Raw genomic sequence first — 14,691 nt, forward strand, 5'->3', positions numbered from 1 at the left:
CTACGAAATGACCTGCATGCACTATTACAAGATCAGGGTTTTGAGATGTGTGCATAATATATACCCTCATGTGAATGCACAGGGTTTTATAATAAACACAGGGAAATCTCAGAAAAAGTGTGTGTGCTGTGGGGTGCTATTCATTCAGCAGGCCTGTAAGATAGCAGCTGTTCAGAGCTCCACTGTAAGTAAAACCTCAATTTTAAAAGCACAAGCCCACTCAAATACTATTATAAACTGTGATGCTTTAAGATGAGAGAATTATAGGAGAAAACATATGCAATTTCCATTAATGGGAAAGAGAATCAGCAGGTGGCAACTTTAAAATGAAGTAAACCCAATTCTATTTGTCACCCTCTTCCCTCAGACAGTGGGGGCATTTCTATAGCAAAGGTAAAAATTATCCTTGAATTGCCAGGAGGCTACTGTACTATAAGAATTAAGAGACTAAAATCTTACTTTACAAATATGACTTTTAATAATTAGAATATTGTTGGAGCTCTATTTCCTTTGGAGACAGGATACTAAAGCTTTTTGTTTTTTTTTTAATCCAGATTTACCACTTACTACTAGTGAGATCTGGAGACAATTAATTTCTCTGTGCCTCAGTTTTCCATCTGTATCACAGATACTATAGATAGGAGTAAATGAGGCAACATACACCAAACTGCCTCAATAGATATTGCCCTTTTACCTCCTCCTCTGCTGATACTGGTAGAATTACCGGTTATTACACATTATTGTAATTCTGTCTCTGTTGCTTTCTAAACCTATTAGACTGAGCTACTTGAAGAAAAGGATCATGCATACATATCTTTCTTGCCCAGGTGATAATCATAGCTCTGTCACATAAAAGGTACTTGATAAATATTTGGTACGTAAATGAATAAATGAGATGATTCAATAAATTCCCAGACCTTGTCCACAACAAGTCAAACATAGTCAAACTAGGTTATTAGGCTACCAGGTTTCAGAAGGTGATTCAAGTTCCACCACAAGCCACGAAGCAGGAAAAGGGTCACACTGAGGTGTGTAACTCATATATAACCCCTCCAAGGATCTTTAACCAACTTCTCCTGTTTCTGAGATTAAACCCCCAGATCTTGGCTCATGGTTTCTCTACCTTTTGGCCCAGTTTGTAATCATTTGACTCCCCTTCAGTGCCTGTAAGGCAGCCAAAGAAAAGGAATTGGAAGAGGAGCTACCTGGCCTTCAGGACTGGGGGCTATCCCCTCCCAATCCAATCCCTAAGGCATCATAAGAAATGCTACGAAGTGAAGGCAAAACCAAACCAGAGCGAAACAAAACCAAAATCATTGTAGTCCCATAGGCCTTAGCATGGAGTTTAAGAGAGATACACACCTGGAACTTCCCGACAAAATCCATAAATGCTGGGCCATGAATCCCCTCCAAACATGTTAGTTTCTTAGGAAAGAGATTTGAAATCAAACCTGTTAAGTGGCTGAAGGAACAGCTACAAGCCACTGCCTGCTGGACACACCTAAAAGAATGGAAGGTTTGAAAGGCAAAGCTTATTTCCTCTGCTCCAGGCTGGGCATGCGGCTCACATGGGAACTAGAAAACTGGCTTAAAATGAGAACTATAATCTTTCTGGAACAATAGGTCATGACGAGCTTCCTTAATGCCAAAATAAGTGTTTAGAAGTGACTTCTGCTAACTGAAAGAAAGAGTAAAGGGCACATATATTTACTCTGGCTTGAACACAGCATTTTTGAATATGTCTCTCAGTGCCAAAAGTCAGACCCTTTTCTTCATGGATTTTGAACCTGGCACCCGCTCCATGGAATGTTTGCATTTCCTAGGAATGGCATAAAAAAGCTGCTTCATACGAATATCTAACCAGCTCAATTATCTGTACTTTTTGGCCTCTAAAAGGTTTGCTGTGAGATGGTAGACTGATCGTAAGGTTAATACTCAAAAAGTAAAACAAACCACAATTTCTCTTGTCTAAAGAGTTTCCTTTAAGAAGCCATCAAATGATAACCAATCAATCACAATTGCAAAGAAAACTGAAGTCTCCCTCTCACAAGGGCATCTTGACAATGGCCCTGTTGGTCACATGACATAAAAGACACTAAGATCCAAGAACTGGACTGAGGAGAGCAGCGCTCGGATCTTGGGCCTGATTCCTATGGTAAGAAGGCTTTTCAAAACCACTCTTAACTTTTCACCTTAAAAGTCCCAGATTTCCAAGACTAGCTTATCTGAAACTGACAGGAGGAAGACATATATTGCGAAAGACTGCCACGGACAAAGTTCACACAGTAAAAATATGGCAACTCTTATTCCTTACTAACTTTGTGGTACAAACACCTAACCCCTAACATCAAATCCTAAAACATACAAGGAATTATAATTCATAAGCATAAAGCTCACTTTGCAGAATGCATACCAGGAACTAGGACCTAAAGTACCCTGAACTATCCTATACTCTACCTGCCCCCACCACTGGCCACTATGGACATTTGAGATCAAAGATTTTTAAAAATTCCATTGCTAAAGGACCTACCATTTATGAAAAATGTAAATTCATATTCATCCATTCACCCTGCCGAGTCTGGTGAGTGTGCCAATCAGCTACTAGTATTTTGCCACCTGCCTGCCCTTTGGAGTGGATGAGCAGGCAAAGGTCAATTTTACAATGGACTAATTTTTGGATTGGCAAATAATTTGTATTAATTGAATGGGTATAAGAATGGAGAATGACAAATGGATAACACTAACCCTCCATGCAATATATATATTCCCAGTGCTAGGTGCCTAACCTAGGTAATATACTTGGAAGTCTTTGATTCTGTATCAAAAATCTTGAGATAAGCCAAGTGAAAGTAGTATTTTTACAGGAATTATATCTCAAGTTCCAAGATCAACAAGCCATTCCAGATCAGACGTAAGAAATAACATTACATAATAGTCACTTAATAGCTATTGTTTTACGGTAACAAAGGTTTCATTTACCATATTTCCTAGAGTGCTTTATTCAGCTGTAGTTTTTCCCATGACAAACATACTTTTTTCCCTTAACCCCTCCACACATCTGTAAAAAGAACACATGTATAATTTAAAGATACCCACCATATGACATTTTAAAAAATATGAATGTGAAAGGGAGATAGGTGCGTTTTATGCAAGCTACAGATTCAGTGATTTTCTTTAGATTGAGTAGCTAAGAAACCTGACAGTGGCTAGAATATTCTAATAGAGACTCCCACGAGAGAAATGCGGTAAGGTCAAAGTCAGGGTCCTGAGACATCAACATGCACTGCAATGTTTAAAATTAGAATAAAGCACAGCAAAGACAGCTTCAGCAACTCCTCATTCATCAGGCAAGATGAGCCTGGTGACTCGCCTCAGATTTCTTCCCTCTGATTCTGTGACCCTAGGAGACGCCAGCAGGTTTCATTAGTTCTTCATTCCCTCCGCCCATGTGATTCACTCAGAACCTAAGACATCACCCTCCCAGAGATACCTGCAATGGGAACTTCCTGTCAGGTTTGAAAGTTCCAGGGACATGGAGCTTGTTCTCACCTGCCAAGAGCTAAAAGCTATTTGAGAACTTCAGAACGCACATGGTGGTGGCCCTACCATATGTCAAGCTCTGGACTTTGCCTTTTCTTTTGCCTGCAACTGCGGTTTCCTAAGAGACCCCCAACTCTAACAAATGTAAAACCACAAAATCAGCGGAATGGAGAAAGTCCCAGGATTCTATAATAAAGCAAGCAACAGGGGAACTTAAGATAAGAGATAAACATTAATGATGGTCTATTCTTCTTACCAATCTATTTTACCTTCAAAAGCAGATCAAAGCCTAAATTCCCTCCTTGGGCCTTTTCTCTTTAAAACAAAACAACATGATGCTTCAGTTTGATATTGGCATAATTACCTCCTCTAATAAGCATGTCCAATAGCCATTAGTGTAGCTAAAACTCCCATAGGTCCTCTCATTCTGTTAGTCAGGTTTAAGGTCAACATTTTCAGAATTTACAGCCAAGTTCACAAGGGAGCTTTCCTAATTACCAAGACAGAGAAAAGGAGAATAAAGCGCCAGGACTGCAAGTATTAACAACCACGTGAACTCTTACTTAGAGATCTCTGGTTACACAATGTGCCCCTTATCACAAACACCAAATTTGCTACTCCACAGCCAGGACTTAGGACTTCTACTGCTTGAGAGTGACTTTGCTTATAATAAATGATATTAATCACATCCTGTGCCTACTACTTTCATCCAGGTAGCCCCGGGACCATTTTAATATCTTGTCTCAACTACTTAACTTTCAAAGGGATTACTCAGTTACCATGATGTCACTCCCAAATGACTAGGCTGAAGGCAGTAAAGACAGCTCAGACTAAATAGCTTGGTGGGTGCTCACCCACACTGGAGATGGGTGTGTTTGGGGGAAGTGGGGGTTCAGGGCCTCCAGTCTTAATCTCCCTGAGACACCAGCCTATTTCCTTTTCAACCAACACAAGGAAGAATCTCCCAAATGATTCAGGAGTCCTATGCCAAGCTTCCCCTCTAGGGGCCATCTCCTTCTTCACACAGGGGCTCAAATGACTTCTCACTGCCAACACCTGTCAGTTTCAGTCCAGGGGCAGATGGTCTCTATCTTAAGGCTTACGGTTCCCCTGTTTCAAAAGAATTACTTAGGCTTCTGATACCAGGATAGATGTGTAACGAGAAGCAAGCAAAGCCATAAAAGCATATAATGTTCCACCTACTCACTGTGAACTCACTGACACGCCCCCCCACCCCCCCACCCCAAGTTTGACAAATTAGAGCAATGAATAGCCCAGGCCTGTCATGGGGCATATGAGATGTATTTAACAAACTTTTGAAATCTACTTTTTGCACTCTCACCTCTCTCTCTTTTTCTCTCTCCGTCTATCTATCATTATCTCTCATTCCTCCTCCCTTCCTTTCTGCCTCCCTTGTCCCCACAAAAGACCTACATAGTCAAGGGGCAAAACAAACAATCTGTAATCTCTTGTAAGCTGCACACTAGAGGCTAAAAGCAACACTTTCAAAATGTGCATTTGCCTGCGCGGGTCCTTTGTATCTGAGCTTCAATAGTTCGCGGTGCACAGAGTCTGCGAAGACACCCTGCTCTGGAGTGGGCCGGGACTGTGACACAAGGATTAAAGGGCGAGCCCATGGAAAGTACAGTCCGGGGCATGAAAAAAGGAAAAGGATGAAAGGAACTGCATGAAACAGGCCCGGGCAAAGCAAGGAGTGGGAGCAAATGGGCACAGAGACTCAGGGAGGGGCAGAGCCTGCAGGTCAGGCGTGGAGGGGATGAGAGGAGGGGCGGCGAGGGCTGCAGCTTCAGCCACCTGTGGAAGAGGCTGGAGGGGCAGGCAGGGTACGCTGCCGGGGCTGGGGAGGAGACAGAGTGGCGGTGGGTGGAGGCCAGAGAAGCTCAGAGGCAGGGCTTTAGAGAAAGAGAAACTTCAACCATAAACACATGAGAAAGCAGATACTCATCAGGCTCTGGAAACAATTGGAGCTTCCAGACAGGAGGTGAGAAGGAAACTGTCATAGCCTATTTGGGCGATGAAGCAAGTGAGCAGCAGTGAGTAAGGGGATATGATTCAGGGAAGAGGGCCGCCCGGCCAGCTGTGAATATGCAGAGGCTGTAGGACACAATGACGTGTCAGTGCTGCATTTAACTACCCACAGAGAGTGGTTACCAGCCACGGTCTCCAATTCCGCACTTCACTCCTGTTTTCTGGCTCGTTACCACCCCACGCCCACCCCATTGCTGCTGCCGGTGTTCTCGTGAAGTCATCCTAACTTCCCAGTTGTCAGATAGGGTGCATGTGCTCATCTCCCTGAGGAGTGAGTGTTGACAATTCTCCTCTTGGACTCTTGGTGAGAACACTCTGCTGGCTTCCTTCCTTTCTACAGGACTCTCCTCCCAGTCGTCTTTCTGTGCCTCCTGCATCTCCGCCCAGTCCTTAAGTGGGGCATCTCTAGTTCTCCCACAGATTCATCTGACGTATGTCTCAGACAGTCCTAATGATGACTCCCAAGTCTATTATTTCTGGTCCAGCCTCCCGGAGTGCCTGGACCGACACATCCAACTGCCTGCCTGGGGCTCTTTCTTTCCTGCCTCAGAGGCTTGAGTATTCTCTGATGCCTGGCCCCAAACTCTTCCCACAGACAGCTCTTTCTCATCCTTCCAGTCTCCCCTTAAATAATACCTCCTCAAAGGCGTTCCCTGACCACATTATCTAAAGGAGCCTCCCACACTGTTAGTTCTCAGCTCTTATTGCCTTCAAATACTGACCACCATTTGGAAACTGACTTACTTAGATGTTTGTTCATTTGTGCGACCCAAGCACTCTGTCTTGTTCATTACTATGTCCTTTGCCCAGCGCCGGGCATTGGTGCTACAGATATTAGCTGAATGAAGAAATCAACACACCATGGTAATCGGCACACAACAGGTACTCAATAATGTGGATTAACTGTGCTTCTGAGGATGAAAGGGGCCAGTACAAGTTCTTACGGCTTCCCCTCCTATGTATCTATTTACATAGATAGCTGGTTGCTCTATCTCCCTGGTTCCTCAAGTCAAAAATCCCAGGGCCATTGTGAAATCTTTCTTCAACCCTCAGAGCCAATGGCTCATCAACTTCTGTCAATTTTATATCTTTAGTATCTCTCAGAGGCATAATCTCACCATATCCTTTGCTCAGGCCTGCAGAACCCTTTATATGGGCTACAGCAATAACTTATTAACTGGTTTCTAGGTCTCACCCTCCACTACCAGACTTAAGCTCTCAGTGCAGCTAGACATGTCTTCTCCCAAGGATAAAGGACAAGCTCCCACAAATACCAAGTGTTTCAACTCGCCTCAGCCTCCTTGCCCACCACTCATCTCCTTGTTGCACAGAGAGTAACAGTATTAATAGTTAGAATTTATTGAGAGTTTTTATATGCCAGTCATTGCATTGGGCATTTGATACCTATGAACACATTTTAAACTTTTCAACAATCTTATGGGATAAGTAATTTACTTGTCCCTGTTTTATAGATGGAGCAACTGAAGTCCAAAGACATTAGCTTACCCATATCATTCAAACCCAGGTGAACTGGCTTCAGATCAACCCCCTTAATCCTTATGCTATGTTATATTACCGCCTCAAACTTCATGCTTCAGTAAGACTGAATTATGCTTCTGGTTCTTTATGCTCCAGCAATATTGTATAGTCCCTTGAACTTCGTGTTGCCAAGGCCACCATGCCTTTGGACACACTATTTCTTTTGCCCCTTTGAAAGGCCCAGTCCTTATCTGATAAATACCAACCTATCCTGTGACCCTGAGGTGTCGCCTGTTCCATGTGGTGTGTCTCCTTGAGACCAAAGTCTGTCTTACCTGCTGACCACTCCTATGGTTTATGTGTACCTTGTAAATACTTCTCTGTAGTCTAGTTTGCAAATGATTCATTTGCATATTTTCACTGAAGGCAGCTTTGGGTCACAGTGCCCAGGCACATAATAGATACTCAAGAAATATGGGTTTAACTGGGCTTTACATAAAAGGGGTGAGTACAAGTTCACTAAGACTTGACATGTCAGGTCAGGAGAGAAGTGTATTTGCCATACTTTTTAAAGATAGATATTCATGAGCAAAACAAAAAGAAAAACTTACAAAACAAACTCTACAGATGTTAGTGAAGGGAAGATGCAGTGTACATAAAAATGCAATGCAATCTGACAACTACAGCAGTTAATTGAAGATCCCTGAATATACCTGCTGTTCATAGCAACTGCTGAGTAATGTGAATTCAGCAAAAAAGAAAAAAAAAAGCCAAAAAAACTTTTATCCCATGGGTTCTCAGAAACATATATTTGGAAACTTGCTCAAAGTTATTTACTGAGTCATACTGTCCATAGGCATGGATAAGGGTTTTACTGATTGAGGTCATTGAGGTTTGAAGGTTATCACTTACGCCCAATGAGAACATGCAGATTTCTGACAATTAAAATTAAAAATCAAGCATCTCCTAGATTCACCAGACTGTACTTTAGCAAAGGTGAACCTCATCGGGAGCAGCAGCATTTAGAAATCAGTGGTAGCCCTTTCTTTATGGTGTGACATAGAGAGATAATAAGGAAAAGAAGCTCGATCCCTTTCCCACAACATTTTGAATCCAACGGGAAAAGATGTTATAAACATACGTGGTAACATAAATAAAGCAGGCAAACTCTTTTCCATTCTAAGATGTGATGGGTTTTTCAAGTGAATGGACTATCACAGACCTATGAAATTTACAGTCTCTAAAGCATGCAATTATTACTTCAGTTTAAAATAATACATTTTGGTTAAAATAATCTATCCATTCCGCCTAGATTTCTGTCCCTCAAAGCAGCAGGTAAATAAATGGTTGCATGGCGACTGCCTTGAGGAAAAGAGAGGGGGAGAGAAGTGCAAAGCCAGTCATAAAAAAGAAGAAACTGTTTCCAATGGAGCATGTGAGCTTTAGAACAAAAACAGCAAAGTCACCAATGTCTGCCAAGGTCAAGACAGAAAATAATGATGCGAACAATATATTACCTTTGGGGCAAAGCACAGGAACCCAGGCTTTACGTTCAAGAGTCTAAGCCTGGGAGTAAGTCTGTAGGCATCTTTCCCCAAGAATCCAGGGAGTTATAGGCCCAGGTGGGGCGCTGAGGTGGAAGAGAGACCTTTAAAGTTTTCCTGTGAGAGGACAAGCCAACAAACCAGTGTGATGCTGAACTGGCCAGGCGGAAGCGATGGAGCAAACCAAAGGTCTTCCATGATGGCAATTCCTTCCAAACACAGATTTAAGGAAAGAGTCTGAACCCATTCAACCTCTCTTTTCTAAGGTAAGTGGTACACGCATCCTGTCCCTAGAAGCTCTAAGATGCTCATTCAGAGGCTCAAAGCCAGATTACACTCTTTGATAGACACAGACACTGATATTAAAGAAAAGGTTAAGATGAAGCCCTCTAAATTACAATGTTAATCAGAACAAGTCCCTGGGATAAAATATGCAAAATGAATGAGAGTCAGTGCATGTGCAGAAAAGAAGCTAGGCTTGGGCAGGAGAGATATTCCAAGGAAAAACGCACATCCAACTGCGGGCAAGGGCAAGGGGAAGGCATCCTCCCCGGACACAGGCATGCCCTCTGGGAAGCTGGAGAAGGAAAAGAGACCTTGGGCATGGAAAGGTCCTTTGGAAAGGGCAGCTTTCGGGAATCTGATCAGCCACATCAGGAGCAGGGTTCATGTGGGCCTTGGAGACGACACAGGATTTAGAGCAGTTAAGGGAGGTCACGGAAGGGAAAGAGTCACACTGTAAGCATATGCTCCATGTCCTTAGGGAAGGTCACCGCGCCGGAATTGATCACTGTATCATAAGGGAATGCAACAGCTACACACACTGCCCTGGGGAAGAGGACATCTGCCTGCATCTTTCTGAATCTACATAATAAATATAAAGCAATGCTGGCCTTTGGAGACCAACAATAAGTAGAGATACGTACAGATGATCTTCAGGACACATATTTCCAGACTGTGAATCTTAGAAAACCCCGGTCACAAACAGGCTGTGACAACCACTACTGTTGGAAGGTAGAGAAGAAAATCCCCTTCCCCCTCAACTGCAGAAAGGGGAGTGGAGACAGCCCGCCCCTCCACCCCCCAATCCCCACTCTCCCATTTTGCTGGAAAGAACCCAGGTGACTTTCAAACCCAGGCTCCCTGCCAGCGTGAGCTGTCTGAATTGGAGTGTTCTGGACCAGAGAAATATTTCCCTAAAGCTGAGATAAGACCAGCCTGAGAATTCCTCATGCATTTGACTGTCAATAATACTATCAACAGGTAGGTAGAAGGAAGAAAGGCGCCAACTGCTTTTCAGGTTTACACACACAGGCCGGATGCCAGTGCAGACTTATCTCTGGGAGAACTGGTTGCGGAGAGAGGAGAGCCTGCCTCACAGCCAGGACTACACCACTTACACATAGTAAGGGCTCCTGGCAAACGGAAAAGGTAAGAAGTTACAAGGTTTACTGTCTCGAGGAGTAGTGGCCTTGTTCGTGTACAGCGTGATTCTCTTCAACTGATTCGTTATTTGGGGGGGTTGGTGCATGGATGACACAGCTTGAACAAAAATGACCAACCCCAAGAGTGTCCCTGAACATAACTATAATGAGAAGAACATAGTCACCCTGTTTAAAAGGCACCACTTTAGAATCTAACTTGGCTTAGTGGTACCAACACTGTTCAAGCTGCATTAGAAGGTAAGTTTGACCTAAGGATCTCTCTCTCTCTTACACACACACAGACGCACTCTTGCGTTTGGCTTGATCAATATACTGTATATGCGTATGTATAAATAGCATCTATGTGAGATTCCAGATGCTTCTGAAATGTACGAAATGCCATGGGGAAATTTAAAAATAAAACAAACAACTAAGTTCTCCAAAGTATTAACTATCTGCATTTATGCTACAAAAGGTCACAGGCATAACCAGACAGAACGAACCACTTTTTGGTGTGTTCTTTAAACACTGCAGAACAAAGATTATGAAGCTCCAGATCTGATAGCCTGCATCCTGTTGATCCGACTGCACCATTGCTCCCATGCATGTTCACGTGTATGCGCAAGGCAAGTTTTGAAGAAAAACAAAGAGCCTGTATTTACACAACTCAGAGGGTGTGCTCCCCCAAAACCACAATAATGCCCCTTTCTGTGCTAGACACGAACCGGGAGAGAGGAGAAACGGCTCCTTTAAAATCACGCTCTCTCAATCCAAGTGTCAGCAACCACTCCAACCTGCCTTTCACTTATGGCATGAGCTTCATCTTGCTTTTTATTAAGTCTTTTTCCCTCCCACCTATTCTATCAACTATATGTTATCAAATGAAAAGGCCAGCCCCGTATTAAAACAAAACAAAACACAAAAAACAAATGGCAAAGTTATACAGACCTGTCTCTTTAAGCAGACAATTCAAAACAGGATAACCTGAACTATCTTTGTATAGTACATGTGCATCTTATAAAGGTCAAATATTTAATAGAAGGGGCACCTGAAAGGCTCTCCAAAGAGAAGCAGAAGCCCTGATGTCTGGGTGGATGAAACGGACAAACATGATCAGATCAAAGAGATAGACTCAAAGTCTCTTCTCCCCCTTCCCTTTCTCTCCCCACCACTCACAATTCAACCTCATGCCATCCACATTTTCAAAGAATCCCGAGAAGTGCATTCATCAGGATCCCCCCCGAAATCCACGAGGAGGAGAGAATACCTGAAACAGGGCCCCCCGTGGGCAGGGTATCAACTTTTCAAACTGTCACCCAATAAACAAGCATTCCCTCTCCTGGCCAAGGACCCCCGCGTTTTTACCTTTGTGTTCGCCGCAGCCTGTTCCCACTCCTCAAATGAGGCAAAGTAAAGTTGGAGAGCACAGTCCAAAAATTGGGGTCAGACATATCCATTCCTTTCTTGAATCCGCTGCGGGTTCAAGGCTATAGGATCAAAACGGGGAGAGGAGAGGGGAAGCTCCCCGCGACCTACTCACTCCCTGCAGAGGAGCGTGCTGCGACCTGGGATCTCGGGAACAACTCGGAGCTGTGCCGCCCCAGCCTTTCATGCACACACAGCCATTTCTCCGGGGTTCAGGAAACTTATTTCCTCTCGGGTCTGCCCCCTCCTGGGCAGCCTCGCCGGCTCTGCACAGTAAGTACAAGAGTTGGGCCCTGCGTTCTGCTCCAAATGCTGTCTGTGTGCGATTCGGTCCAAGGTACTTTGTCATCTCTTTGGCAGATACCATTTGCAGCGCCCGCGGGGGGGTCGGGGAAGACGGCTATTTTAAGTCTTTGGTTCCGGGAGGCTGTTGCTTATCAGGAAACCATTCAACATCCGAACATGCCCAGTGTCGAGTTTCCTTTTGGTATCTTCATACAAGGAAAAGAACTCCCATGGAAAAAGCTCCTCTTTTGCTCCCCCTCCCCCCAAAAAGGAAACTTACAAGCACTTTTACAAAACTGGCCTCCGGCCCCACTTGAGCGGGACACCTTTGTGTGGCCTCCCAGCCTGGTGCTGGGAGGGGGTGGGCTGCGGGGACCCCTCCCCACCCGCGGACACCCCTGGGGGAGCAGAGCGGGGCCCCGTGGGAAAGGGAGCAGCGGGGACCTGGGTGGAAGCCCAGACCAAGGAGCCAGGACACCCGAGCATCTCCGCCTCCGCTGCGCCCCCCGCCCCGAGCCCCAAATGGATCATTCCCCCCAAATAAATAAATAAATCCAGCTGCTCCAGGCGCGGTGAGGTGTGGGCTCCCGCACCTGAAGGCTAATCTGTGATTCACTGCAGAATGGGTCACCATGAACATACTCCAAGGAAGTCAGTCATGACCTGCTGAGACGCTGTTTGTTGGGTAGGAAAACCACGCCGACGAGCTTCCACCCTCACCTCAGTAAACTACATTTATGAGTTTTATGCAGCTGAATTACCACAGTGCACACCTGTTTGGCTTCAGACTGCAAGGACTTATCTAGAAAATGGCCAACCGCCATGATTCAAGACACTGCCTGCATTTATTTAACAAATGCTAGGATTATTTCCCTTCCCGGTGCATTACAGCTTGAATGGAAGGAATGAAGGGGAGGTTGAATAGATGTCACTGTTATTCATTTTGAAGAAGGGCGTGGTATTCAAATAACTCCCCAAACTGACAAAGGTTTGTATAAAAGTCTATAAAGAAGAAAAAAAAAGGAATTTAAATTAGCTGTCTTAAATCTGGTGTAATATGGCAAGAGATGCTACTTTTTTTAATTAAGCAAAACTAGCTTGTAAAATGGTTTAGTTTACCCAGTAAATACTGGGAACAAACTTGCTAATAGCAATAGGAGGGTTACAAGAAGGGGTGGGGCAGCTGACAAGGAAGACAGGGTAAACAAAGGACAGGAGTCCACGTGGGGACTCTGTATCCAATTCTTGTAACCCACAGAAGTATTTCCACCCCAGGACTCTAAGGATTTCTGATGATAACTCTTGTACAGGTCTTTCTTATGCATTATCTCCTCAAATGCTTACAGAGCCTCCTCAGATCCTTGAAACCCACAAAGGTAGACCAATAAGGCAATATTTTCTCAATTTCACAAGTGACAAAATACACTTCACCAGATACTTATGGGCTTGGTCCAGTATTTTTGCCCCATACTAAGCCATTTATTCTTAGGAAAATGTTTGTAAGTATTTAAAAAGTTATTTTTTAAAGGCTGACAATCTCTGCCTATTTTCCCTGTTTTTATGGGGTCCATGATAGGACCAACCTCTATGAGGTTGACCTACATAAATGAAATGACATACATGAGTCCCTTCCAGCAGTGTCTAAAACACATTTCACGTAAATGTTGGCAATATGCAGAAGCTAAGAGAATACTATGCTGAGAGATGTAAGACTGGAACAAAGGAAACCCCACCACCAACACCCTCTACTTTTATGTGCTGGTCACAATGAATTACAATTGACTGTTTACTGTTGTCTTCCCTAGTAGTCTGTTAGTTCCTCAAGGGTAAAATCATGTTTTATTGATCTTTGTATTTCCAAAATCTGACAGTTCCTGAGCCATAGAAGCATTTAATGAATGCTCTTTGAATGGAGATGCTTCAGATGCTCAGGTATCTATTCTTTCTCTCAGGATGTCCTGAAATTATCAGTATTAGCAGGTCAGTTGATTTTCTCAAACAATCCTAAATTCTTAAGAAACCCATGAGGACATTTTTAAATTCTAAAGACTTTCTCTGATTGACTCACTTTTATATACATTCTGTAACTGAAAACAGATGTGCTAACATTCCTCAGAAATGTCACATGGCTCTAAGAAATGTCACAACCAAGTCCAATCTAAGGGAAATTCTTTGAATTCCCCCTATCCCTATCCCCAAAGGCAAGCCCAGGGAATCATTTTTGTGCTCACTTTTAGGTATCTGACTTTAAGAGGAATAATTACATATCAGAAGCTTCCCAGAAAAGAACAATCAAGAAGGAGAAAGGGGACTTGAACGTGTGCTATATGAATTATGGGTTGAAGGAACTCTGTGTTGAAGTGAAGAAGAGAAAATTTAGAGAACAAGTGAGAGAGGTCCCTAAATAGTGAAATAACTACTATGTGGAAGAATCTTTGAATCCAAAGGTGAAAATGGCTGAAACAAGAGAGGACTTCCTATAAGGTGTCTGAGCAGAGGTAACTTGAAGGAGATGAGGTGGGTGGGACTCAAGTTCTGGATGGTTTTAAGACCTGATAATTCTGTACCTCTGAACTCTTGTCCTTTTTATGTTCCTTCTAGAAAAGCCCATGCATTTGGGCAGCACCTAAAATGGATAAATCAATGACAGAAAATATTTATTTCTTCTCTTGATTGAATGATGCATATCCTAACCTGTGGTCGGTAGATGTCATTACTATCTCCACTCTGTATATTTTGGGGAACTCATCATGCATATTCTCGAAGGATGGGCAAGGAAGGACATGAGTATTTTTAGCTATGTAACTTTATATGTTTTTTACACTTAAAGGGCTTGGGAGAATTTGGGTTGTATCAAAAATGAAAAAATAAAAATAGGTAAAGTAATGAGGATCCAGAAATGAACTAGTTAATACAGTGAAAGTGGCTGATACATTCCCACACTC

General features: G+C 43.4%; 1 protein-coding gene across 1 annotated transcript in view; it reads right to left on the reverse strand.

Annotated features, from left to right (window-relative positions):
• MAST4 (microtubule associated serine/threonine kinase family member 4) overlaps positions 1 to 11,765 on the reverse strand; it is a 148,712-nt gene extending 136,947 nt beyond the window's left edge. The window contains 1 exon segment of the mRNA XM_023751286.1: positions 11,402 to 11,765. Within this exon segment, the coding sequence (XP_023607054.1) occupies positions 11,402 to 11,493 (92 nt within the window). The 5' untranslated portion in view covers positions 11,494 to 11,765.
• Between the last annotated feature and the right edge of the window lie 2,926 nt (positions 11,766 to 14,691).

Source organism: Myotis lucifugus, unplaced genomic scaffold (assembly GCF_000147115.1).
Source record: "Myotis lucifugus unplaced genomic scaffold, Myoluc2.0 scaffold_0, whole genome shotgun sequence".
NCBI classification, from domain to species: Eukaryota; Metazoa; Chordata; class Mammalia; order Chiroptera; family Vespertilionidae; genus Myotis; species Myotis lucifugus.